Source organism: Ictalurus punctatus, chromosome 2 (assembly GCF_001660625.3).
Source record: "Ictalurus punctatus breed USDA103 chromosome 2, Coco_2.0, whole genome shotgun sequence".
Lineage (NCBI taxonomy): Eukaryota > Metazoa > Chordata > Actinopteri > Siluriformes > Ictaluridae > Ictalurus > Ictalurus punctatus.
Window position 1 is genome coordinate 14,285,552 of NC_030417.2, and position 27,012 is coordinate 14,312,563.

Here is a 27,012-nt window from a genome sequence, read left to right on the forward strand (position 1 = left end):
AATGAAAAATTAGTGTAATATACAAGAAATACACTTACTGAGGTAGAAGAGAGGAGATGACAGGAAGTTATCCTCAAGCAGATAGCTCCATATTATGTACAATGTGAGAAGATGAAAGGCACAGATAGCTGCCTGATGGTAGTATTTATGCTTGCACACATGCACAAAGAGGTATCCCAGTGTAATGATTATGGATGGTGTTTATCTCAGTCTGCCCGTGTTATGACCCCTGCTCTAGACCGTGACTTTGAATTTTGGCTTGCCATTAATAAAGTTCACACTGAACACGCACACACGCACATGCATCCTGGCCCATTAATGCATGTTAATATAGGTTTGGCTACATCAATTTAGTACAAAAATGAACGGCCAGTGGTTAAAAAAAGGAAAGGACTCACCTGAATCCATGCCAACAATGAAGCGACCAATGATGAGCATCTCAAACGACCCTGCTTTCTCGCCCAGTGCCATTAATAGAGCGGAGATCACTGCCAACACGTTATTGGCCAGCAGAGTGCCTTTCCTACAGGGAGAGACAGAAAGAGAGACAGGGAACGAGACAGACAGTGAGAAAGAATGGGAGTAAACGTACTAAATGTTAAACATTTATTTCCAATCATGTTACAAAATGAGTTTAAAAGTGGGAGCGGATTATGTAAATGCTGGACTGTGAATATCCAAATAGCATATATTCATCCTAGTGTGATTATGTAAATGACAGGCCGATGGTATGGCAATTCATCTCCCTTTCCATCTGCCAGGCTATTTACTTATGCCTATAAATCTATCTGTCTGTATGTCTTTCTGAATATGCAAATAGGTACTGAATATTTCTGGTCTGTCTAAATCTCCAGGACAACACACTCAACTCTAGTAAAATAAAAATAACCAGATAAACTAATCAAAACTTATTTCGGGACCTGTCTCTTTGTCGATAATCTGTGGCAAGCCAAGACCAAGGCTGCACGAGGTTTAAACCGAGCATCAAGAACACCTTGTATTTATCATCATTATAATCCTTTACTACACTGTCTCTCGTGATCAGCCTCTATAACACTGTTTTCCAGCTCAACATTTCCACTGAGAGAGAGAGAGAGAGAGAGAGAGAGAGAGAGAGAGAGAGAGAGAGACTGTGTGTGTTTGTCTATAATATGTGTCTCCAATGATTTTGGGCTTGAGTGAGAGGGTGAAGTTTGGAGAAAACTTGTTGGCTGTAATTACTGAGGAAGGAAACTCATTACACTACAACTGAATGTGTTTAACTTCATATACTGTCCTGAATGAGATATATATATATATATATATATATATATATATATATATATATATATATATATATATATATATATATATATAGAGAGAGAGAGAGAGAGAGAGAGAGAGAGAGAGAGAGAGAGAGAGAGAGAGAGAGAGAGCACTCCCAGTGTCCCAGTGGCTCAAGCAATATGTCACGTTGACTTAGAGTGTAGTGGTGGGGAAAGAACACACATGCACACACACACCCTGGAGAGAATCTTTCTCAGTTTAATGACTGCACTGTGCAGTTTAATGAAAACTGTCTAGAGCAACTGCTGGAGGTACGAGTGTGTGCGTGTGAGAGAGAGAGAGAGAGTTTTTTTTTTAAAAAGTCTTCCACACTTATCTGTGTGTGTAAGATTTACAGAATGTGTCTACGTATCTGTCATTCTGTCCGTCACCCATCACCATGGAAGGCATCACTAGCCCTACAGCCGCTATCACAAATCAGATGCACTCCAGGTGAGGCCGGACTGAACATCTCATGCCTTAAGGTCTAAGTTACTTAAAAACCCAAATGAAGTGTAAAAAATTCTCTTGTGCATTCCGATGAATTTGCACACGTAGAGAGCAGGCATTTTACAGGGGATTTACAGCCAATGAATAATGGCATAAATCACTGGTTCTCAAAGTGTAGCCTAACTAGGAGCTCTGCAATTTGTTACATCTGGCACAGTGCTAGAAGTGGAAATCACCATCATCAAAGTTATTATATTTATTATCATCACACCAAATTCTCAAATCTGATTGGTCGGAAGGTGTTGTGTAACAGCGCAGCTTGAACAATACTGCTGGCTGTAATTCAAATGGCACGCTTACATCACAGGTTCTAATACATTAACTACTCATTCAAAGAGATGTGTATAGCAGGATGCTGCACACCTTCTGACGATCTGTACAGGAATTCGCAGAGTTCTTTTGTGATTGTTGCAGCCAAATATGCTCATGTACATGAGTACAGCTAAAAGGTTTCATTTACCAACAAACATCACTACGAAAGACCGTGCAAAACAACTTCATGCAAGTGCAATTTCACCAATTCAAGTAGTTTACTGCAAAAAAAAAAAAAAAAAAAAACACATAAAGCAATCACAATCACACAAAAAAACCCTCAGTGAAATCCTGTATGGATTGATACACAGTACTGTGCAAAAGTCTTAGGCACATGCAAAGAAATGCTGTAGAGCAAAGATGCCTTCAAAATACTAAAATTTAATGTTTCTACATTTAAAAAAATAAAATACCGTAAAGAGCAGTAAACAGTAGTAAATGAATGAAAGTCAATATTTGGTGTGACAAAAAATCTAAATAAAAAAGTAGTCTCAGGTAGAATTAGTAAGGAAATGAGCTGCAAGTTCTATTGAACATTCTCCAGAACCAGACACGGTTCTTCTGGAGACTTTGACTGTCATACTTGCTTCTTATTTTTGCAGCAAAACCCATCAGCCTTCATTATGTTTTTTTCTGGAAAGTGTCTCTTACATAATATGCTGCCTTCTTTACTGACATACAAGCATTTTTCTGTGAAATAAAATTTTGTGCTAGAATATATATATATATATATATATATATATATATATATATATATATATATATATATACACACACACACACACACACACACACACACATACATATATATAATACAAAATACATTTGCATATAAAATCTTCTTGCGCCTAATTTGCATTCTGTGTTGTCTTCCCGTTAGTCAAATATGTGCACCAAAACCCTGGAGATTTTTTTTGTTCCTACTGATACTTGTATATGGCTGGAATGATAATGTTATATGTGACCTGAGTAAGGTCACATTCATCTCTTTGGTTAATGAGACATATAAGCACTACAAACTTGACACCCACCCACACACACACACTCACACACACACAATCAGTTGGCATGTAATGGTGCTTACAGAGACCTTGTGCAAAGGATTTATTACTTACAGGTAGATCTACACATCCATCACCCTGTGTGTATGTGAGTGTGTGTGCATTAATTTCTGTTGGGTGAATTAGACATTGCTTTTGGTCTGCTTTCCAAGGCAGTTTGGAGACACTTGTCTGAAATGTTTCTCATGATCTTAAAAATCTTTTGATGTGAAGGTTTCATGAATGTTTGAAATCGGTATAGACAAAAATATTATTGTGCCTAACATTTTATTTAAAAAAAAAAAGATCTTTTTGAACGGATGACTTGGATGACGAAATATTCTGAAAAGGAGTGTGCAGCATAGGTGTGAACTCCTTTAATACTGCTTAAAAAGCATCTCAGGGGGATTGCTCAAGAAATCGGTTGAGAAAATGCCAAGAATACATTTCTGGAAATTCTAGGCAAAAAGGGGTCTATTTGAAGATGCTAATATTAAATAATTTTTTTTATTTTGGATTTTTCATAAGAATATAATACCCATAGTTCCATTTGTGTTAAAGTTTGTTGACTTTATTAATATTCTAAAATATGGGGAAAAAATAAAATAAAGAATGAGTGTGTCTAAACTTTTGATTGACGGGTAGTGTGTGTTTATATATATATATATATATATATATATATATATATATATATATATATATATATATATATATATATATATATATATATATATATATACACACACACACACAAGTTATTTGCCTGTGTGTGTTTGTGTGTGTGCTTTTTCAATCCCACACTGTCAGATCCTTCACAACAAAAGCAATCAGTGAATGTCAAGCAACAGAAAAATTGAAAGTCTGACAACGGCTAACAAATGGAGAATCGATTGAACGCGAAGCCGCTGTGCAAGTTTCTGTCCTAATCAAATAACAATGCGGAAAATAGACAGCGAGACATGAAACACAACCGCATAGGCTGGGGCTGAAAACTTTAGATCAGACAGTAATTTTACTGTTTACAATGTCTGTCAGGTATTTTCATTGACTTTTGTATTACTGTAACTCAGTAACCAAAAGGAAATCCTTTGACTTTGACTCCCAGGAATACTGGGAGCGAGGTGGGAATACACCCTGGAGGAGACAACAATTTATTGCTGGGCGCCATGCACACACATTCCCATGCTCATTCATAATTAGGGGTGATTTAGAGTTGCTAATCCATTTACCATGTTTCTAGGAGGTGGGAGGAAACTGGAGATCCCAGAGGAAACTCACAGTGAAGCTGCTGCATACAAAGGCATTTTAGACAATTGTATGCTTCCAGCTTTGTGGCAACAGTTTGGGGAAGACCCACATATGGGTTTGATGGACCAGTGTCCACATACATTTTGCTGTACGTTAGACATTTTCTCCATCATGTGCAGATTCTTTTCTTTCCAATTCCCAGCTTTCCCCCATCACACAGCAGCTACTAATCACAGATCGTGAAAGTGAGCACATGCTTCCTCTAAGACGCATGAAGCTCAAAGTCTGAGGAAAGCCCTATCTGCCCTCTTCCACATACCTGAGCTCACAGATGTGCACAATTAGCTAGCATCATTGTGATTGACAGGGGAGAGTGTATGTCATCCTTCCCACCCAGATAGCATGGACAATTTTGCTCTCTTAGACTTCTAAACCTGGATGGTTATGGCAAGATCAGCAGTTTCACTCACAGTCTCCTGATGATAGAGTAAACGCTTTTCTGTTGTGCCAATCAGGAGCCCCATATTTAAAAATAACAACAATAATAATAATAATAATATTGAATTTGTGGTCTAATATTTGGATTCAAGTTTAAGCTTATTCTGATAACATTTTAGAGCTTTGAAAATGTTTTAGGCCTTCCCAAACTTTTTGAGTACATGAACTCAAACGGATATTAATTTCTGCTCTCCAAAGCCTTGGCATTTTGGGTTATCCTTGCCATTTACCGTCACACTTCCAAAAATCCATATTCAATAAATGTTTCTCCATATTTTTCGAGCTTGTTTTCAAGACTTCTGTCCCACTAAGTCATAGTCGCCCTACATATTTTTGTTGCTGAACTACTACGCTAGTGCAGCATGTACACTTTTTAAATGTGGCTTGTTTGACTGCAACTCCCAGGAATATTTCAACAACAGTAGCACACAAACACTGTGTTCATACATAAAGCGACATTCATAATATTGATTTGTAAAATAAATGAATAAAACAAAAGACGACATTGCGAAATTTTCTCACAACCCCCTTTTGTAAATCATGACCCCTACTTTGGGACTTAAACTATACACAAGTGCACTATACAAGTTCATGTCTTCCCGTAATTTAATTCAAAAAGTGGAACTTATTGCATTAAGTGAAATATTTCAAGCCTTTTTTTGTTTTAATCATGATGATTACGGCTTACGGCTCATGGAACTCAAAAATCCAGTATCTCAAAAGATTAGAATAAAGAATTTATAATACAGAAACGTCGACCTGAGAAGAGCTCTAATCAGCTAATTAACTCTAAACACCTGTAAAGGTTTCCTGAGCCTTTAATCTCTCACTCTGGTTCAGTACACACACTTTTCAGATGATTTGAGGTGTCATGTCATCTGCTGGTGTTGGTCCACTGTGTTTTCTCAAGTCGAGAGTCAATGCAGCGTCTACCAGGAGATTTTAGAGCACTTCATGCTTCTATCTGCTGACGGGCTTTATGGAGATGCTGATTTCCTTTTCCAGCAGGACTTGGCACCTGCCCCCATTGCCAAAACTACTAGTAACTGGTTTGCTGTCTATGGTATTACTGTGCTTGATTGGCCAGTCCACTCGCCTGACCTGAACCCTATAGAGAATCTCTGAGAGACACCAGAGCCAACAATACAGACGAGCTGAAGGCCGCTATCAAAGCAACCTGGGCTTCCAGAACACCTCAGCAGTGCCACAGGCTGATTGCCTCCATGCCACGCCACATTGATGCAGTAATTCATGCAAAAGGATTAAAGTCCCGACCAAGTATTGAGTGCATAAATTAACATACTTTTCAGAAGTTCGACATTTCTGTATCATAAATTATTTATTCAAATATTTTGAGATACAGGATTTTTTTATTTCCATGAGCTGTAAGCCGTAATAATCAAGATTAAAACAAAAAAATATTTAATATATTTTACTTTATGTGTAACGAATCTATAATACATGAAAGTTCCACGTTTTGAATTCAATTACGGGAAAAAAAAAGTACTTTTCCACGATATTCAAATTTTTTGAGATGCACCTGTATAACATAGTATATAGCTGTGTTATAACTGAATGTGTAGTCTAGGTTAGATATGTTAAGGCTGAATGTTGCACCAATCGAGTTTAATGAGTTTAGCTCAGGTTATTTTGGTAATGTGTGCAGACTGGGCTTGGATCAGGATGAGACAACAGATTGCTGCCTCATTTGTCACAGAGTAGTGTCATTAGTGGTGTAAAAGGATCATGATGGAGGAGGAGGAGGATGTGTAGCTTTATGTCGAGGTCCAATTTTAAACTTCATAGGGACATTAAATTAGCTGTGCTATCTATTGAGGAAGCAATCTGAATTTGTACAGATGGTAGCTTAATATATCCCCATACACACACACATCCCCCTACAGTAAATCCTCCCTCTCTGTATCCCAAAGATTTTGAAAGCTCCATGGTCTCTAAAAATGTATGTGTGTGCATGTGTGTGAGTGGTTGTGTGTTTTCATTCATTTTCACATCTTATAGATACAGTCAGGGGGGGAAAGAAAGTACACCCTCCTTCAATTCTATGTTTTTATTTAACAGGACTTAAATAAACAATTGCGTGGTCCTCACCAACGTCTATATACAAACAAATAAATTCAATTTCAAGTACAACAAAAAACCACAATAGATTTAAATATATGGAGCATTCAGGTGTGTCTACATCATGCCAAGAAGAAAAAAACATCAGCCATGACCTCAGAGAAGCAACTGTTGCTGCTCATCAATCTGGGATGGGTTATAAGGCCATCTCCAAACAATTTGAAATTCACCATTCAACAGCGAGTAGGACTGTTTACGAATTGAGAGCCTTCAAGACAGCTGCCAATCTTCCCAGGATTGGACATCCCTAGCAAATTCAGTCCAAGGTCAGACTGTTTAATGCTCAGACATATAAAGAAAAACCCAAGAGCTACAGTGAGGGAAAAAAGTATTTGATCCCCTGCTGATTTTGTACGTTTGCCCACTGACAAAGAAATGATCAGTCTATAATTTTAATGGTAGTTGTATTTGAACAGTGAGAGACAGAATAACAACAAAAAAATCCAGAAAAACGCATGTCAAAAATTTTATAAATTAATTTGCATTTTAATGAGGGAAAAAAGTATTTGACCCCCTCTCAATCAGAAAGATTTTTGGCTCCCAGGTGCCTTTTATACAGGTAACGAGCTGAGATTAGGAGCACACTCTTAAAGGGAGTGCTCCTAATATCAGTTTGTTACCTGTATAAAAGACACCTGTCCACAGAAGCAATCAATCAATCAGGTTCCAAACTCTCCACCATGGCCAAGACCAAAGAGCTCTCCAAGGATGTCAGGGACAAGATTGTAGACCTACACAAGTCTGCAATGGGCTACAAGACGATTGCCAAGCAGCTTGGTGAGAAGGGGACAACAGTTGGTGCGATTATTCGCAAATGGAAGAAACACAAAAGAACTGTCAATCTCCCTCGGCCTGGGGCTCCATGCAAGATCTCACCTCGTGGAGTTGCATTGATCATGAGAACAGTGAGGAATCAGCCCAGAACTACACGGGAGGATCTTGTCAATGATCTCAAGGCAGCTGGGACCATAGTCACCAAGAAAACAATTGGTAACACACTACGCCGTGAAGGACTGAAATCCTGCAGCGCGCGCAAGGTCCGCTGCTCAAGAAAGCACATATACATGCCCGTCTGAAGTTTGCCAATGAACATCTGAATGATTCAGAGGACAACTGGGAGAAAATGTTGTGGTCAGATGAGACCAAAATGGAGCTCTTTGGCATCAACTCAACTCGCCGTGTTTGGAGGAGGAGGAGGAATGCTGCCTATGACCCCTGGAACACCATCCTCACCGTCAAACATGGAGGCGGAAACATTATGCTTTGGGGGTGTTTTTCTGCTAAGGGGACAGGACAACTTCACCGCATCAAAGGGACGATGGACGGGGCCATGTACCGTCAAATCTTGGGTGAAAACCTCCTTCCCTCAGACAGGGCATTGAAAATGGGTTGTGGATGGGTATTCCAGCATGACAATGACCCAAAACACACGGCCAAGGCAACAATGAGTGGCTCAAGAAGAAGCACATTAAGGTCCTGGAGTGACCTAGGCAGTCTCCAGACCTAAATCCCATAGAAAATCTGTGGAGAGAGCTGAAGGTTTGAGTTGCCAAACGTCAGCCTCGAAACCTTAATGATTTGGAGAAGATCTGCAAAGAGGAGTGGGACAAAATCCCTCCTGAGATGTGTGCAAACCTGGTGGCCAACTACAAGAAACGTCTGACCTCTGTGATTGCCAACAAGGGTTTTTAAACCAAGTACTAAGTCATATTTTGCAGAGGGGTCAAATACTTATTTCCCTCATTAAAATGCAAATTAATTTATAACATTTTTGACATGCGTTTTTCTGCATTTTTTTGTTATTCTTTCTCTCACTGTTCAAATACAACTACCATTAAAATTATAGAATGATCATTTCTTTGTCAGTGGGCAAACATACAAAATCAGCAGGGGATACTTTTTTCCCTCACTGTACATTATGTGATCTACAGGCCTTTGCAAGCACATTAAATGTTTATGCTCATGATAGCACAATCATAAAAAGGCTGAACAAGCATGGCTTTCATAGAAGGGTGGCTAGGAAAAAGTCCTTTTTCTCCAAAAAGAATATGACAGCATGACTTAGGTTTGCAAAATTGCATCCGAACAAAGCACAAAAGTTCTGTAACAATATCCTTTGGAATGATGAGACCAAGGTGGAGATGTTTGGGCATCATGCATAGCACCATGTTTGGCAAGAACCTAACACAGTGTAATACACCACAAACCAACTGTCAAGCATGGTGGTGGAGGGGTGGATATTGATTTATTCTTGTTTTTCAGCCACAAGACCTAGGAATGAACTCCATGTTATACCAGACTATTCTTAAGAAAAATGTGAGGCCATCTGTCCAGCAGCTATAAGCTGGGCTGAAATTGGGTCATGTAACAGGGCAATGATCCCAAGCACACCAGCAAATCAACATCTGAATGGCGAAAGAAGAAAGAAATCAAGAGGTTGGAATGGCCGAGTCAAAGTCCAGACCTCAAACCTATTGAGATGCTGTGTTGGAATTTTAAGACAGCTGTGCGTAAAACAAATGCCCTCAAACAGTAATGAACTAAACAATGATCAACTGGTTTCTGTTGGTTTCATTTTTTGGAAGAAAAAAAAGAACCATACTATTGGTCTTTAGGCCCTCATAAATAAAAACACAGAATTGAAGGAGGGTTTCCCATGACTGTAGACCTATGGAAAGAGACATAGATATATGGACAGAGCTATATATACACAGGATATACTGTAGAAGGGTGTGTGTGTGTGTGTTGTCACTACAGTCTTATTTACCCATTTAACAGATCGATGAATTGAAGTGAAAGCCTGGCTCACAGTTTTTTTTCCAAAAGTCACATTTTTATCGCTAAAGAGATGAATGCACCATGAAATATCGTGGTGTGTGTGTGTGAGTGTGTGTGTGTATGCGCGCAAGTGTGTATACAGGACAACATCCATTAGTAGGATGGATCATCAGGGACTGTACACTAAAAATAACCTCTCACACTGAGAACCTTCAGCTCCATCGCTGCTAAGTGAGACAGACAAAGTGAGTGGGTGGGTTGGAGAGGAAGTGAGACAGAGAGAGAGAGAGAGAGAGAGAGAGACAAAGATAGAAAGAGAGAGACAGACAGAAGAATGTAGCAACATTATCTTAATGGTCCGTCAGTTGAGAACAGGTGTCACATCATGACTTATGCCAGCACATCAACACCATTGATGAAACTCTTTCTGATTTGATTATCACGGCATTCTGTAACACTGGCTGCATGACAGTAGGTACACTATTCTTCTTCTTTTTTTACCAGAAAGCATCATGTTGACACGAGGTATATGCACTGAGACCTCAATGGGATCCTGCAGAATGAAACAAAAACGTCCTGAGGTTTTTATTTTCGCACGGTGCTTGAAAAGTGGCGAGTATGAAGCTTGTGGCAAGGGCTGCTTGGCTTCAGCGAAATTCCCACCCCAACTCCATGTGAAAAAACGCACCAAAAGAATTGAAACTAGCCAAAGGCATCACAAATTGTACAAGTGAGACACATTTTTCATCTATTTCTCAATCGTTGTGAGGGAAATAAGGTAACAGTGGTGTGCAGGCAGTTCTTATTTATTTATAGCGCCGTTGATCCATATACCCCACTCAGACTACGCTCTGTGCACCTGACAGCAGATCTTGAAAAATCGTAAGTGCATAAAAGGAGCACAGTTCAGCACTGCAAGCATGTCCCAGCTTCATAGTAGATACTGAAAGCATGTCCAGAGAACCTTTCTGATCTTTTCACGAACGTAACAAACCCAAAAACGAAAGTAAATCTGATCAAATATTATAAGATGACTACGGTTGTCAAATGTAAACAACAGTTCATTGATTTCAGAAAGACGTTGTTTTTGAAAGATAGTTCCATAGCTTACTCGGTCACATTACATAATAGATAGAAAGCTTGCCAGAAAGTTCCACAGAGCTTCTTGTTCAGGAGTTGATTTATGTTCTGCAAATTGCTATTTGTTTGTATAATATGGAAATAAGAAATGACTTCTATTTCTGTCCTTTGTCAGTGTTTTCAAGTATTTACTTCCAGCACTAAATAGCATCTGGAGCACTAAACAAATAAAGATACAAATAGTGGCATTGTGCTACAAAACCCTAGTCATGTATCCTATGGAATCTTTATAAGTTATGTGCGTCCCTGGAGAGGGGTTATTGGAACAATGTTTTTTAATCGTTTCTGTTTTTAAGGAGTTTTAAATTACTCCCATCTCAGCAAGACATCATCCAAATGTGATTATTAAGACAAGAAGAGTCACTCTGCATTTTATTATATGCCTGATATTCAGGAACAAAGATGCTCTGGTTTGGAAAATAACATGAAATGCACACATCTGTATGTCCACCCATCCATTTGATTGTCCTACACAGTGTCACAAGGAGCCTGGAGCCTATCCCAGGGAACTCGGGGAACAAGGTGGGGATGCCCTGGACAGGGTGCCAACCCATCACAGGGCACAATCACACACAATACAGCCAATCAGCCTACAATACACGTCTTTGGAGGAGGAAACCGGGGTACAGGAGGGGAGGCAGGATTTCCACCTGTTTTGGGGATGCCCATGTTCAGCACTGAATTTATTTGTGAAATCACAATCTACAGTAGTGGTTAATGGCTCATATGAAAGTAGACACTCAGAGCTGCAAGAATTTGCAGTTTCTTCCATAAGTATTTCTTCTTTTTAACCTAGCCTACTAGGTTTAAATGTTGTAATTTTATTGTGGCAGTTGCACACAGTGTTTTACTATCAAAATTTTGCTGTCAGATTTATCTTTGCGCCATCTTTGTACCAATGTCCCTTCGACCCTGCTCACCAACAGCTAAACACAGAATCACAATACTTTATACACAGAAATCCAACAGTGGTCTGACTAATTTTATAACGGACTTGTGTGGCAATAAAATAATTAATTTGTTTATACTGATTGAAAATGTCCGATAAGCCAATTTCCATTCCGCCGGTGGAATAGAACGATAGTGTACCAGTGGGAGAAAGGGTTAAAAATATTCTCCCTGAGAACCTTAGAAATCTCCTTTACCTTCACCATGATTGCTACTTGTTCATACATCTTTGCAACCAATGGCCCAAAAACATTGTTTGCAGCATTAATATCGAGAAATTGGCTTTTCATGAAACCTTTAAATATATACTTCATATGTATGTATAAATTTGAAGTGATATGCACTGGAAGTACGTATATTAAAACACAAAAACAAAAGTGTCTGAATACTTATTTCCCCTCACTGTATCGGCACAGCTCTATCCTGCCTCAATTACTGTATTATTTTGATCTTATTGTGTACTATATAATACTTACTGTATTATTGTGATCGTATTATTGTGTACTTCTGCTCTCATTAATGTTCATCATTTCAGGAAATGTTCGACTGTAACGTCAATACCAATCTGGGCTTCCCGTTGCTTGCTGATGCTGTAATATGCACAACCATTCAATAAAGCTATACAGACAAAGACAAATAGAAAGAATAAAGAGTGACAGTTTAAATTTTTGTCCTGTTAGACCTACATTATGAATTAGAGATGAATTATGGGCATGGACAAAAACTTATACTGTAGGCCCGTAACAGAGACGAAGTTTTTTTTGTGATGCTGTAATATGGACAGCCATTCCAATGAAGCAGTAGTGAGAAGGAGAAAGAAAGCTAAAGAGACAAATGGTGACAGATCGAAATGGAAACAGACAGAAAGGAAAAGAGAGAGTAAGAAAAAGACACAAAGACAAAGTGATAATGACATATAGACAGCTAAAGGAGTATGTCAGAAACCTGCACAATCTGTGTGTGTGTGTGTGTGTGTGTGTGTGTGTGTGTGTGTGTGTGTGTGTGTGTGTGTGTGTGTGTGTGTGTTACCTGCCCAGTACTTTAATGAGGAAGGGGACAGTGAGCGCCCCCATCAGGCCTCCAACTGCAAATATGGACACAGTGATGGACCAGAGCAAAGTGAGCATGTCCACTGTTGCTGGCTCACCATAGCGCGTCATCCACGTCAAGTTGTAGAATGCTTTTATATCCTACACACACATACACACACCAGTGAATAATGAATAATCAACTGTGTGGCAGCTTGAGAAAACCCTTCACATGGTAAAATTTTGACATTTAAACACATCAGTCTCCTCGCTTCACTGATCTACGTTCACCAACATCAGTGGAGAAATAATTGCTGATCTGTGTCATTTCAGTCATAGAAGGAAATGTTGACTGTTCCTGAGCCTTTACATTGTATGTATGGACTTAAAAAGAAAAATCAACCCTGAATGACTTAATGTTAACATGCGATCTTCTATCGTGTCCAAGATTTATTTTTGTCAAGAAATTCTGACTTTTAGTTTAAACTTCTTTCATTGGACTATTCTCACATTGGTTAACAATTTCCCACAATGCCATTTGATTACTTGCTGAGTCATTCCAGTGGGAATTCTAAAGAGAGCGATGCAGCAGCACTTTAGTCCTTTAGTCTGTCCAGCTGTCTCACCTCCACATCTTTACACTTTGCTCAAACAGATCAGCTTCCAAAGATTCAGATTTGATGCTAATAGTGCAGTCAGTGCCATCGGGCCCATCCTCCGGAGCTGACTCTCTGCCACAATTCAGTGTAACTGTGTCATGTAGCTTTTTTTTGTATATAGATGTGTAAGTGAACAATGCCATAACATCCAACAATATAGTTGGGCTGTAGTCCAGCAGGCTCACGAAAAGGAGCCACGGGAGGCAAATCAAATGGTTCACATGAGCACAGTCAAGCATGCTTATTCATCAAGTAGCAATGTCCTCAAGTTTTAAAAGCCTGTAAACTGCCAAAAGACACACACTCAACATTATCAGGAGGCAGACTATTTCAAATCTTCACAGCAGTGTGGAGAAAGCATCTATCAAGTTGATGGGCTGGATTAGACAGAGCATGCTGGGGTGTCAAGGCACTCCCTCTAGTGGGCCAACACAAGTATATGGCAGTGGGAGCAATATAATGCCTTTAAGTCTAGAGGTCAATGGTTCTTTAATGGGTCAATGGGTCTGAGTGATATTATAGGCAGCAGACACAGCTGCTACTTGTCACCTGTATTGAAGGCTTTGCATAAATTTACTTTCTTGTGAAGGACCTATGATATCAACTGCTTTCCTTTGTGTGTTATCCAGGGCCACCAGAGAAGTTGCGGATGCACCCATCCAAGAAAGTGATGTATATTCAATGATAATCCGAACATGTGACTTGTACACACATACAATTTATTGCTGACCTTCCTAAAGGCACCAAGCTTCTGCCCAGCCTTCTTAGTGATGTTTGAAATGTGCCTATCTTGCTGCCAAATGTAAGCCCCGGGATGTCTAGGTGTTTATGAACAGCTAGTTGACATAATTCAAGGACGAGACTGATTTGAGAAGGGACTCGTTTTCTGGAGATAACTATGGCCTTGCCCCAAGGCCTCAAATATTAGCTTCCATTTGTCAACCCAGTCCTTCATCCTCTCTAAGTTAGCATTCAGACTTGTCTGTACCTGCTGTAGAGGTAGATTCTAGGTCTGCATCAGCATATAGGAATCTGGTTTTCACACACCTTTATCAAATCACGGATGAAAACTGAGAATAACAGAGGGCGTAGGATAGAGACTTGGGGGACAGAAGTGTTAACTGATGTAGTGTTAAAACTTTATACCCAGAAAGTGCTACACAAATGGACCTTCCAGAGAAGTAGCTGTTGATCCAGGTGAGGAGCTTTGTTTTGATCCCCATTGTCTTAAATCTGGATAGGAAGCCATTATGCCACACTTCAGTGTTGGTTAAACTTCTGGGAGAGGATATTCAGAAGGTCAGCTGTACTGTGCCTGCATGACATCAGGTTGTTTTCTAGAAGGTACTTCTGTAGCTGGTCATGCACAACTGATTCCATTACCTCACTAATGATACTAAGCAGCGAGATTGGCCGGTAATTTGTTGGGTCCGATTTAGAATCCTGTGATACTTCCCATTGAGCTGGAAAACCGTCATACCTGAGACAAATGTTAAAAAGGTGAAAGTAAGTTCTGCAGTGCACACTTTCAGGACTCTGGCAGAGATTTTGTCCAGTCCTGTGATAAGTGATAAGTGGCTTTATCTGGTTTCAGTCTCCCGAGCTGTTTGAAAATTAGCTTCAGCCAAAACTTGAAGGTATCTAGCGTGGCTTCAGTTTCCTTTTCAAGGATTTGGCTTATCATCAGCAGCAGCAGAAGGCAATCTGCATTTTTTCAGCAAAGAATTTGCAGAAGACTTCTGACCTGTCCTTGGCAGTGATACACACTCTAATGTTTTCCTCAATTACAGGGATGTCGTTCTGGCTAGACCTCTCACTTAGACTGTATATAATCTGCCACCACTTTTTGCTGGTGGGGTTGCTGTCTGTAAACTGTGTTGCATTCTGGAACTTTCAGTCCAGCCTTTGTTGACTGCACAATTCTACAATGGATGTCTCATTCAGTACGTTTACATCGACAAAAATAATCCGATATTAACCCAATTAACACGATACCCTGATTAAGAAACTACCATGTAAACAGCGATGTTTGATGACCTTAATCTGACTAAAGCCGTACTAGAAGTAAACACAAATGGAATTAAGACATGTGGAGCATTCCTATTTTAGTCACCTTATTGAAGGGCATTACAGACATGTACACGCCTTAATCACATTATTAACGTCGTGTGGGAGTTTTCACCGCATTTTGCGACGGGACACGTACACACGGCAGTGCTCAACCATTTGACGGCAAACAGGAAAGCACGGCTGCGTCCCAAACCGCATACTTACCTACTATATAGTAGGAGAAATACATGTATATAGTAGGCGAGATACATGTATTTCAGCTACTATATAGTAGGTAAGTACGCGGTTTGGGACACAGCCCACGGCTTCAAGCAGTCGTCTATTTGCACGTATAGCATGACAAATAATTAACTGCACTTGAAGCTTTCATAAAATAAAAAATGAAACACCCAAAACTGTATACGGTACCATAACGAAGACGAACTATAGGTCGATACGTGAAATTCTGGAGGGAATGTCAGACGGCGTGGTGCGGTGACATAATGACGTGTGCTTTTAATCGATCTATGTTCTATAACATGTAAAATGGGAACATGAAAGGAGTATTCTAAATGCGACTCATGTAAACACCTTAAATCACAATATTGTCTTATTCAGAATAAGATCAATAATTAGATTACTGCTGTCCATTTAAACATAGTCAGTGATATGACATTTAAATGTTGTTGGAAATTGATGAAGGGGAAAAAGAGAATAACAACAATACAGCACCAACAAACAAATTAACATCAGTATAAACACATCACAAAATTCCATATAAGCGTATTTAATGCATTTCAGGGTGGAGTGTTATTTTAACAGCTATATGGTAGCTACCAAAATTGTTAGTCATGTTCCAGTAACAATAAGCGTCTGTAGCTTGTTAAGTGTTCTCTTAAATTTAACACCAAGCATGTTGTGGTTGCTTACTGTCCAGTGCGGAACAGACAAAATCCACTGAAAAAATGTACAATTTCTTCATTAAATAATAAATAAAAACAATATGTTAAAATATTATGTTATCATAATTACAGTTTTCAATTGCTCGTCAGTGTGTGCGTGTGTTCGTCTGCGAGAGAGAGAGACAGAGAGAGAGAGAGAGAGAGAGAGAGAGAGAGAGAGAGAGAGAGAGAGAGTGAAAGAGGGAGAAAGTGAAAGACAGCCAGAGAGAGACAGAGAGAGAGATAGAAAGAGACAGGGAGAGAGAGAGAGAGAGAGAGAGAGAGAGAGAGAGAGAGAGAGAGAGAGAGAGAGAGAGAAAGAGAGGGAAAGCGAGAGAGAGACAGAGAGAGAGAGAGAGAGACAGGGAGAGAGAGTGAAAGAGGGAGAAAATGAGAGACAGACAGAGAGAGACAGAGAGATAGGAGAGAGAGAGACAGAGAGAGAGTGTGCGTGAATCCTAACTGCGCAAGTCAATGAAAAGCCAGGGAGGACCAGATGTGCCCAATTACATGCACACACACACACACACAAACAAATACACACAGGAAGAGGGCTCTGATGGCAATTCAATAGTAGGGGGTTGCAGATATTTAGGCGCTTTAATTAGATCGAAGAAACGTCAGATTAAATGCCAAATACTATCATGTTTATGTGTGCAGCATGTGTGCGGCTGTATCTGGTTATGAGATATGACAGATAAAAAAGACAGATAAACACATCCATTTTAGAAATTGATTTCAAACTAAACAAAAACATAGACTAGCATGTGCAGGGAATAGACAACACTAGAGTAGAATAAAATTTTAAAAGCATTAGAAGAGAATTGTGGAGTGGTGACTGACCTTGGAGGGGGCGTTGACCACAGACAGGTTGTAGCCATACAGGAAGGAGGAGCCAAGAGCTCCAAAAAATGCTGCGCTGAGTACACATCGCGTCAATCGCTACAAACAAACACACACACACACACACACAACAGTGAGGGCTTTTACATTTACACGGAATATCCAGCAATCATACCATTCCTTTCATGATATCTGAAATAGGACTAAATGTGCCATCAGATTTTAAGAAATCCAGTAAAGACATTCGGTTGAATACGGTTAATTCACTGAATACAGTTAATTCATTGCCTTATCTTTCATGCATGCAAATATAATTCGATTGAGAAGATCTGATGAGAAAACAGTGAAGAATAAACATGGATAGTGGTCTGGGAAAACCTTTCACTCTGTGTTCTACTATATATATATATATATATATATATATATATATATATATATATATATATATATATATATATATATATATATATATATATATATACACATATATACACACACACACACACACACACACACACACATATACACAGACACACATACACACGCAAAAAAACATTATATTTTATATATATATAAATAAATATACACGCATAAATATACATACACACATACGTACATATATATACACATACATACATTAGTCGTTTATAATACAGAAATGTTGACCTGAGAAGAGCTGTAATCAGCTAATTAATTCAAAACACTTTTTGAGTGTGCCTTTAATCCTTTCCTGAGCCTTTAATCTCTCAGTCTGGTTCAGTACACACAACCACAATCATGGGGAAGTGGAAAGTAAATTTTACATTTCATTTCATTTCATTTGGAAATCAAGGTCCCAGAGTCTGGAGGAAGAGTGGAGAGGCACAGAATCCAAGTTGCTTGAAGTCCAGTGTGAAGTTTCTACAGTCAGTGATGATTTGAGGGGCCATGTCATCTGCTGGTGTTGGTCCACTATGTTTTCTCAAGTCGAGAGTCAATGCAGCATCTACCAGGAGATTTTAGAGCACTTCATGCTTCCATCTGCTGACGGGCTTTATGGAGATGCTGATTTCCGTTTCCAGCAGGACTTGGCACCTGCCCCCATTGCCAAAACTACTAGTAACTGGTTTGCTGTCTATGGTATTACTGTGCTTGATTGGCCAGTCCACTCGCCTGACCTGAACCCTATAGAGAATCTCTGAGAGACACAAGAGCCAACAATACAGACGAGCTGAAGGCTGCTATCAAAGCAACCTGGGCTTCCAGAACACCTCAGCAGTTCCACAGGCTGATTGCCTCCATGCCACGCCACATTGATGCAGTAATTCATGCAAAAGGATTAAAGTCTCGACCAAGTATTGAGTGCATAAATTAACATACTTTTCAGAAGTTCGACATTTCTGTATCATAAATTATTTATTCAAATATTTTGAGATACAGGATTTTTTATTTCCATGAGCTGTAAGCCGTAATAATCAAGATTAAAACAAAAAAATATTTAATATATTTTACTTTATGTCTAATGAATCTATAATACATGAAAGTTCCACGTTTTGAATTCAATTACGGGAAAAAAATGTACTTTTCCATGACATTCAAAAACAAAAAAAAAGGCTTGAAATATATTTTTTTAATGAATCTAGAATATTTGAAAGTTATACTTTTTTAATTAAATTACAGGGAAAAATGTGTTACTTTTCCACAATATTCTAATTATTTGAGATACACCCGTGTGTGTGTGTGTGTGTTTTGATGCTGATGTAATAAAGCAGGAGCACCACAAACAACTTGCTGGAATCTGATCAACTGAAAGGATCAGGAGCCGCTCGTAATAATTAATAAGCAAGGTTTTAGACATCTTTATACAGAAAAATTTTAGCATTTACCGCTACATTTGTTAAACTGGCTCCGTTCCCACCATGATCTCTGCAGGAAGATAGCTTAGGCATGATCTAAAGTATATTTCCAAAGAAGTATACTATTAGCAGAAAAGGCAATACTATACTCAACTATAATCAAACCCTGATCTTTTTTTTTTATCCTTTTTTTTTTTCGGCTCTTTTTCAGAGATCAGCCACAACAACATCCTTTTACTTTTCCCAGAGTACCACACATATACTATGGCAACAAAAATGGCAACAACTGACATTTGTGCTTAACCAATTAAGTTATTTAAATTTCCTTTATGCTTCACATGGACCTTTTTTAAAAAAAAAAAAAACAAAAAAAAAAACAAAAAAAAAAAAAAAAGAAGTTATCATTTACAAGGAGATTTAGATTTACAAGGAGAAAAAGATTTACAAGGAGAAGATCTGAAGTGCTCCAGCATACTCCAATGAGCAAAGATCTTTATCAAATACAGAGGGACGAGACATAGACAAGACCTTCCAGCTGCTGGAGAAACATTGCTGAATCATCATCATCATCATATGTAGGCTCTTTGTTTCCTTTCAGCAGCTATGTTTCCATCTACGTATTACTATGCGGATTTTGGGATATCACTTAAAAACGCTGGACAGAAACACCAGACGCGAATAAAATCTCCATAAAACGCACGTGAACGTACGCGCTCAAGTGAGGCCAATAGTTTTTTTATTCGATAAGAAGGCATGTGCATAAACTTCAGTGGAAACATTCACAGAATAAATGGACTAACCAGTGGACCAATCTCGTTGCACTGGTGTGCTGAGAAAACCCACTGGACGTTACGGCAGATGAATTCTTGCAACCAAAGAAATTTTTTTTTTAAAGTAAAGAAAGTAAATATTATGCTCTACATTTAAAAAATGCGTTCAGATAGATAGATAGATAAATAAATAAATAAATAAAGGCTCTTTGGTGAAAATAGGTTTCCGACCTCTGCTTTCATGTAAATTTATGTTTGCGTTTGGGGAACAAAGTATAATGAAGATATGGACATGTCAGACACCCAAGTACACAGTGACTCATCTGACCTCACACACTGACAGGATATTGGAAAATTTCAATTCATCACCTTAGCAATGGTTCCAGACTTATTGTTAACCATCACTTATTTTTGTGACACCTGACTGACACCTTTCACGGTATTCCACAAGCTTGAAACAAGATTTCAACTCCTCGCTCTTCAGTAAGACGGCAGCACTAAGAGAAACAGATTAGAGTGGCTGTCTGTTGGTAAAAAATATAACTAAACAAAATTAAAATGTCTGCCATACTAGCAGGTGAGAGATATTCGCTTTTCAGAATATGACAGTGAAAGAAGAAAGTCATTAAAAAACAAAAATATAAATAAATAAGTACATGAACAAGGAGGAAAGAGAAATGAACAAAAATAAAGACAGAAAGAAATGAATAAAAAGAATAAACAATTGAATAAATAAAGGAAGGCTGCATAAACAAGAGAGATCAAACAAACAAAAGAAAGAACTACCAAGATCAAAGAGAAAAAAAGAGAAGAAATACAGAAAGAAACATAAAAAAACAAGAACCAATCAAACAGACAGGAAGGTAAGAATGACCAAGATAAAAAAGAATGTTATTAAAAAAGAAACAAGGAGAAAAAGAAGAATAAAAAGAAACTAACCAAAAAAACAAACAAAAATACGTAACAAAATCAAAGAAAGAAAAGAAACAACTAGGAAGGAAAGACTAAGGTAGAAAGAGAATTTTATTCAAAAGGAAACAAGGAAAGAAAAATAAATAAAAAATGAAGAAACAAGAAATGAACAGAAAGAAAGAAAGCACGATCAGTTGTTATAGAATACAAATGAACACTATTATTATCATCATTAGCAGCAGTAGTGTTGATATGTATGAGATGATATAATCAGACGTGATTTGTGAACAGAGTGTGGGAATCCCTGTGTGTTTATTTTGGTCTCTGAGCTCAGAGCACTCTTTCACACACACATCAAAGTCACTGCTTCTCTCCAGGTTCTGGAGGAAAAAGCCTTTCATCTGAGGAAGCTTAAAATAAGAGAGATGATGTTTTGTGCCCCAAATTTCTCTCTCTCTCTCACACACACACACTTTTGAAGAGATGTATGTATGTGTTTGTTATTGCCTATTCATGGTGTGTTGTGCAGCTTAAATTTACACTCATTGACACTTTTAGTTCAGTCTTTCATAAATATCACCTTGTGGTTTCACAGTTGCTAAGTAAAGATATTGAAATCAAATTTTTAGCAATCACCCGGCACAGCACAGTTCGTTCCCATTTGGTGATGCCCAACTCCATAAAAGGCCATTCAATTCAATTCTATTTTATTTGTAGAGCACATTTAACAATGAACATTGTCTCAAAGCAGCTTCACAGAAACATATAAACACAGGATGCAGATTTTAAGTGTGTGAATATTTCCCTAATGATCAAGCCCGTGGCGATGTTGACAAGGAAAAACTCCCTAAGATGACATGAAGAAGAAAATCTTTGCAATTTGCGATTACTTTTTTGTGCTTTTTTGCAGAAAACTACTAGAATTGGCAAAATTACAATTGCACGAAATTGTTTTGCACGGTCTTTCGCAGTGATGTTGGTAAAGAGACCTTCTAGCTGTACTCGTGTTTGACATACGTGAATCAATGAGGGTTTTTTGCTGAATGCATGTTGTGATGTGACGTCACATGATGCGTCTTGGCCCAAATCTTCTGAAAATCTGTGGTAATTTTGAAAAATTGCAAACTCCTCTGCTTGATTTTGCTCTCATTTCTGCGATCACAAAATCCTGGAGGGACAGTAAAGTGTTGCACAAAATTTAAAGAAGATATCTGATGCCTGATCCCATCCTCCTTTTATACAGCGGCATTCTTAATTGAACAACTGTTCTTATTTGTCTTCATTTATGGACTTATTTTGACTTGCTTTCTTTATTTGTTTGTCCTATTTAACATTTCTTTAGCTGATGCCATTAATATGAAACAACCGGACCTCACAAAACTCAAATTTGTCCTAAATAATGTGAAGCTGATCGTTAGAAGTTTACATTAGTTTACACACACACTCAGGGGCACGAGTAGGTTATTAAATGTTCCCTTTCAAAGGGAACTCAACGTTGTCTTGAGCCCTCAAGAGGTCTGACAGTGCGCATTGTGAATGCCTGACAATTAGGCAGCTCACTCTCTTCTCGGCCGAAGGGGGTTGAGTTTCAGACCCTCGCGGATCTGGGAAGAAGAGCCGTACACGAGCACTGCTCTATCTCTTGCTCTGTCTTGCAGGTCCTGCTGTCTGTGCTACACCTTTTTGGTCAGCTTGAATATGGGTCTCAGGGATAATATCCTTGCTAGACGGCACTCCTTGGGAGATGCGGTTTAGCACAGGGATCTACTGCCTCAGACCGGAGGGTTAATTTATCACCCTCAGTCAGAACTATGGAAACTGTGGGTCTGGCCCCTGAGGGGCACCAGCTCATAGATTCTGGTCTCTCAACTGAGGTATTAGAGACCGTGTTGAACGCTGGAGCACCATCCGCAAGGAAATTGTATGCGCTCAAGTGGCGACTTTTTGTCTCGTGGTGTGAGGAACGTCAGCTAGACCCAGTAAACTGCGCAATAGCTAATGTCTTGGAGTTCTTACAAGGACGTTTCTCAGCAGGGTTGGCTCCTTCTACAATCAGGGACTATGTGCCAGCTATGTCGTCCAGCCACGCCCATATTTATGGAGCCTCTTTGGGGCAACATCCTCTAACATCGAGGTTTATGTGTGCTGTCAGTCAGCTGAGGCCCATCTGCAGACCAAGCATACCTTCTTCGGACCATTCTGTGGTCCTGGAAGGTCTGTCAGGTGCCCCATTTGAGCCATTAGAGTCAGCCTCATAGAAGCTTCTGACTATAAAGGTAACTCTTCTGCTGGCCCTGACATCTCTCAAGCGAATCTACAAGCTCTCTCTGTTGCCCCTTCCTGCCTTGACTTTGCCCCTGGATTAGCCAAGGCATTCCAACATCCTAGGCTGGATTATATTCCTAAAGTGCCTACATCTGCTGCCCAGCCAGCAGTGTTGCAGGCTTTCTGCCCTCCATTCCTCACACCAGAACAAGAGAAACTGCACCTACTGTGTCCAGTAAGGGCTCACTGTAGTTACATCCACCGCTCTGGCCAGTGGTGTAAGTTGGAGCAGCTGCTGGTCTACGTTGGCGGTGACAGTAGAGGTGATGCTGTGTCGAAGCAGCGCATCTCCAATTGGACAATGGAAGCAATCTCAATTGCTTATGAGGCGCGCGGTTTCGCTACTCCTCTGGGCATAAGGGCTCAGTCCACTACGGGGGTCGCCTCCTCGAAGGTTTTGCAACAGGATGTGTGTACTGTGGTGGGGTGGTCTACACCGCACACATTCAGTCCATATTACAGCCTGGATATACATTCCACCCCGCTCAGATCTTTTGAACAGGCCATGCCCTCAGAATGACAGAGTGGGTATTCTCGTTCCCACAGCGTGAAGCTCACGCACCGTTGAGTTCCCTTTGAAAGGGAATGTCTGGGTTACGCATGTAACCCTGTTCCCTGAGAAGGGAACGAGATGTTATGTAGATTTGTCATACTGGGGCATGCCTGTTAATTGCATCTTCGCTTCAGATAATAGAGGCTGACGGCACAGTTCACAGGTGCCATTTTTATATCACGCGACGTGCTTAATTGCCACGTCAACTAATCACAGCAGGCCTATAAATAGACATGATGTTACACAAGCTCCTGATACCGGTCACACACGAGGGCACTTTCCGCGGCGTGAAGCTCACGCAACGTCTCATTCCCAGATGTTTTTTCCTTCAGAAATTACAGAATTTTCCATCCATCCATCCATCCATTTTCGCAGGGAGCCTGGAGCCTATTCCACCCTAGACAAGGTGCAAACCGATCGCAGTTACAGGATTTTTATGAATACCAAATTTGTTGTGTAAATGCCTGGATGTACAATTTATGAATAAATCTGTTCATATCAATCTTGGAAATTAGGCACAGTGTTGGAAAATCAGATTTTTTTTTCCCATGTTTATTTCTGTGTGCATTAATTATCTTCTACACTTCTTCAAAGTCCGTTTCTGACCACAGCATGGCTTGACCCACATGTACCAGTGCCACCCATACAACCATGTCAACATCACTGCTGTGCTGAGAATGATCTGCGATGGTCTGTTCTCACTGATAGAAATGGACTGACAAATTGTGAAGATTAACAGATGGGCTATGCTCATAATGTGATTTCAAACTGTGTGATATGGTAAGACTACTAGATAGAGGAGTGGTTTGTATGTTTTGTAACCTTATTTTGACAGGTCTAGGTCAAAGGTCATCATCAATCATATTTATGTTGACAGGTGTAGGTCAAAGGTCGTCACCAACTGTCATTATCTTAACAGGTGTAGTTAAAGATGTATAATGTTACATGTTCTTTCCCATAGATTAATCATTGATCTTGACAGGCGTAGTTAAAGATGTATAATGCTACATGTGTTAGGTTTGTTGTAATCTGTTGTGTTCCCACACATCTGTTTAAATATTTAGGTCATTACTTATCAAATAAGTGAATGATTAATAATGAATTTACATACGCATCCAACCAAAAATATCACACACAAAATGTTTAGGCTCAAAAAAAAACCATGACAACTTTTAATGAAATTAATTTCAACCAACGAATTACACTGAGTTAGAGAAATGACCTTTTCCTCTACAATCAATTTTTTTTTAAATTAACACTTAATTCATAATTTGTATAATAAACACAAGTTTTTAAGTTGATTAAAATAAAAATTAAGTTGTTCCAACTAGGTTTTTTCACATTATTTAAAAGGAATTTAAGTGTTATGTATTTAATCACCATAATTATAAACACAAGTTTTTAAGTTGACAATCATTTTAAAATTACGCTGCTCCAGTTAGATTTTCTCCAGTAGAATGCAGCCTTTTAAACCAGGAAATATGACTAACTTTAAGTTGTATAACAATAGTAACTAAAATCCAGTGTCATTTACAATACAAATATCATACCTAACATCTCTGCAGGTTTTATAGACATAAAAGCACTGAAGGAAATGAGCAATATAGACAAAAAAGAAACACTCTGCATCTACTACTCTTATCCCCCTCATAGAACTATCCACAGTGCAAAGGCTGCTAATTCTGCTCAAAGAGCAAACTGACTACAATGAGTACAAGATTTTTTTATTTTTTTTATTTATTTTAAATGTGTCAATACATGAAATTAGATTACACAGTGTAGCTAAAGTTTACGTGAATAAGCAGACATTTAACCATGCTTTTCTTTCCTAAAGCACAAATGAAAAGCACTCTCTAGATGAGCAGATGTGACAAATGAAACTTTATCATTCTTTTCCATTGCTACGGTAAACTAAAGAGTAGATATTCAAATTACACTGCTGAAAATCACTAACATTAGCTATGTGTAGTAGTGTAAAATGGTCCATCAACTGTATTAGCAGGTGTAGCCTATACACGAGTGCATTATTGGTCATATCACAATTGAGAATATGTCCCAAATTCATTGCTTTAGTAGAATTTATTTGTAAGTGAAATGATACTCACATTGAAACGTCCTTTGTATAGTATTTGTTCAGTCTACAGGTCCTCTAACACAGTCTTAACTGTCTGAATTTGTCCAGGCATGTTAAATGGGTATGGGACTCGAAATTAGTGACTTGAAGTTATCAAGCCAATTTAATTAAGTGACTACTTTCTTCTAGAACTCAATTAATAGATCTTGTATGGTAGCACACTCACATGCAGATACAGAAGGAGTTTAGTCTTTATTGAGTCTTTGTTGATGCTGAAGAAGCAAAAGTGTAAGGAACCCTTAACCTTCAGACTAATGATGTTCAATTTCTGCACACAATGCTTGAAAAGAAGGTAGAAAGGGGTTCTATGAATTAGTTCATGGGTATGTCTCTCTCTTTATATCGCTATTAAAGTAGTGCTTAAACAGATACATAGCAGACAAATATACATATAGACAGTTTTATTTTGTACATGCATACTAACTTAATCTTCACCTATCATCATTCCCTGTTAACCAAATGTCATCACCTAATAAACCAGTTTAAGTCACTAACCAAAGTAAGTACACAAACTGAAGCTATGATAAAAGAACAAAAACAATGAACCTTTCTTAAAGAAATTCCTAAATCCTCAGACCAAGTATACGGCTGTGCCATCTGTCTATCAAATAAATGCCAGTCCTTCAGGCTGAAAAATAAGGATCAATATATTCTGCCAGTAGTTTGGCACTGTGACTCAAGTTGTTTTTCATCTGACATCTGAAGGCTAACTACTGTCCCAACTGCCGTACAATACTGATAATGCTCTTACACTTAAGAGGGCTGAATGGCAGAACTTGTTAAATAATATTATGTTTTTTCCTTATAAAGTCTTATATTTTATAAACGATATTCTTATATTACTTTTTGCCTTTTCTTATACATTGACACAGAAGAAGAGGGGACAATGGGACAATGCTGGTGCGAAGGTGAGCCTGCACAAGGACATGTCTTTGCAACTGTAAGGTGCCATAAGTTTGTGCTACTCTATGGATCATGCTGAAGTTTGAACAAAATGGTTTGACTTAATATTCACAGCAGTAATATACAAGTCACTTCTTCCTAA

General features: G+C 38.8%; 1 protein-coding gene across 5 annotated transcripts in view; it reads right to left on the reverse strand.

Moving 5' to 3' along the window:
- Nucleotides 1-27,012, reverse strand: part of slc2a9l2 (solute carrier family 2 member 9, like 2) — a 140,519-nt gene that overhangs the window by 90,182 nt on the left and 23,325 nt on the right. For all 5 annotated transcript variants that reach the window (XM_017458344.3, XM_053688095.1, XM_053688099.1 and 2 more), the window contains 3 exons: nucleotides 17,439-17,537; nucleotides 12,948-13,108; nucleotides 399-523 (listed from right to left, as the gene is read on the reverse strand). In XM_017458344.3, coding sequence (XP_017313833.1) covers nucleotides 399-523; nucleotides 12,948-13,108; nucleotides 17,439-17,537 — 385 coding nt within the window. The remainder of the gene's footprint in view (nucleotides 1-398; nucleotides 524-12,947; nucleotides 13,109-17,438; nucleotides 17,538-27,012) is intronic.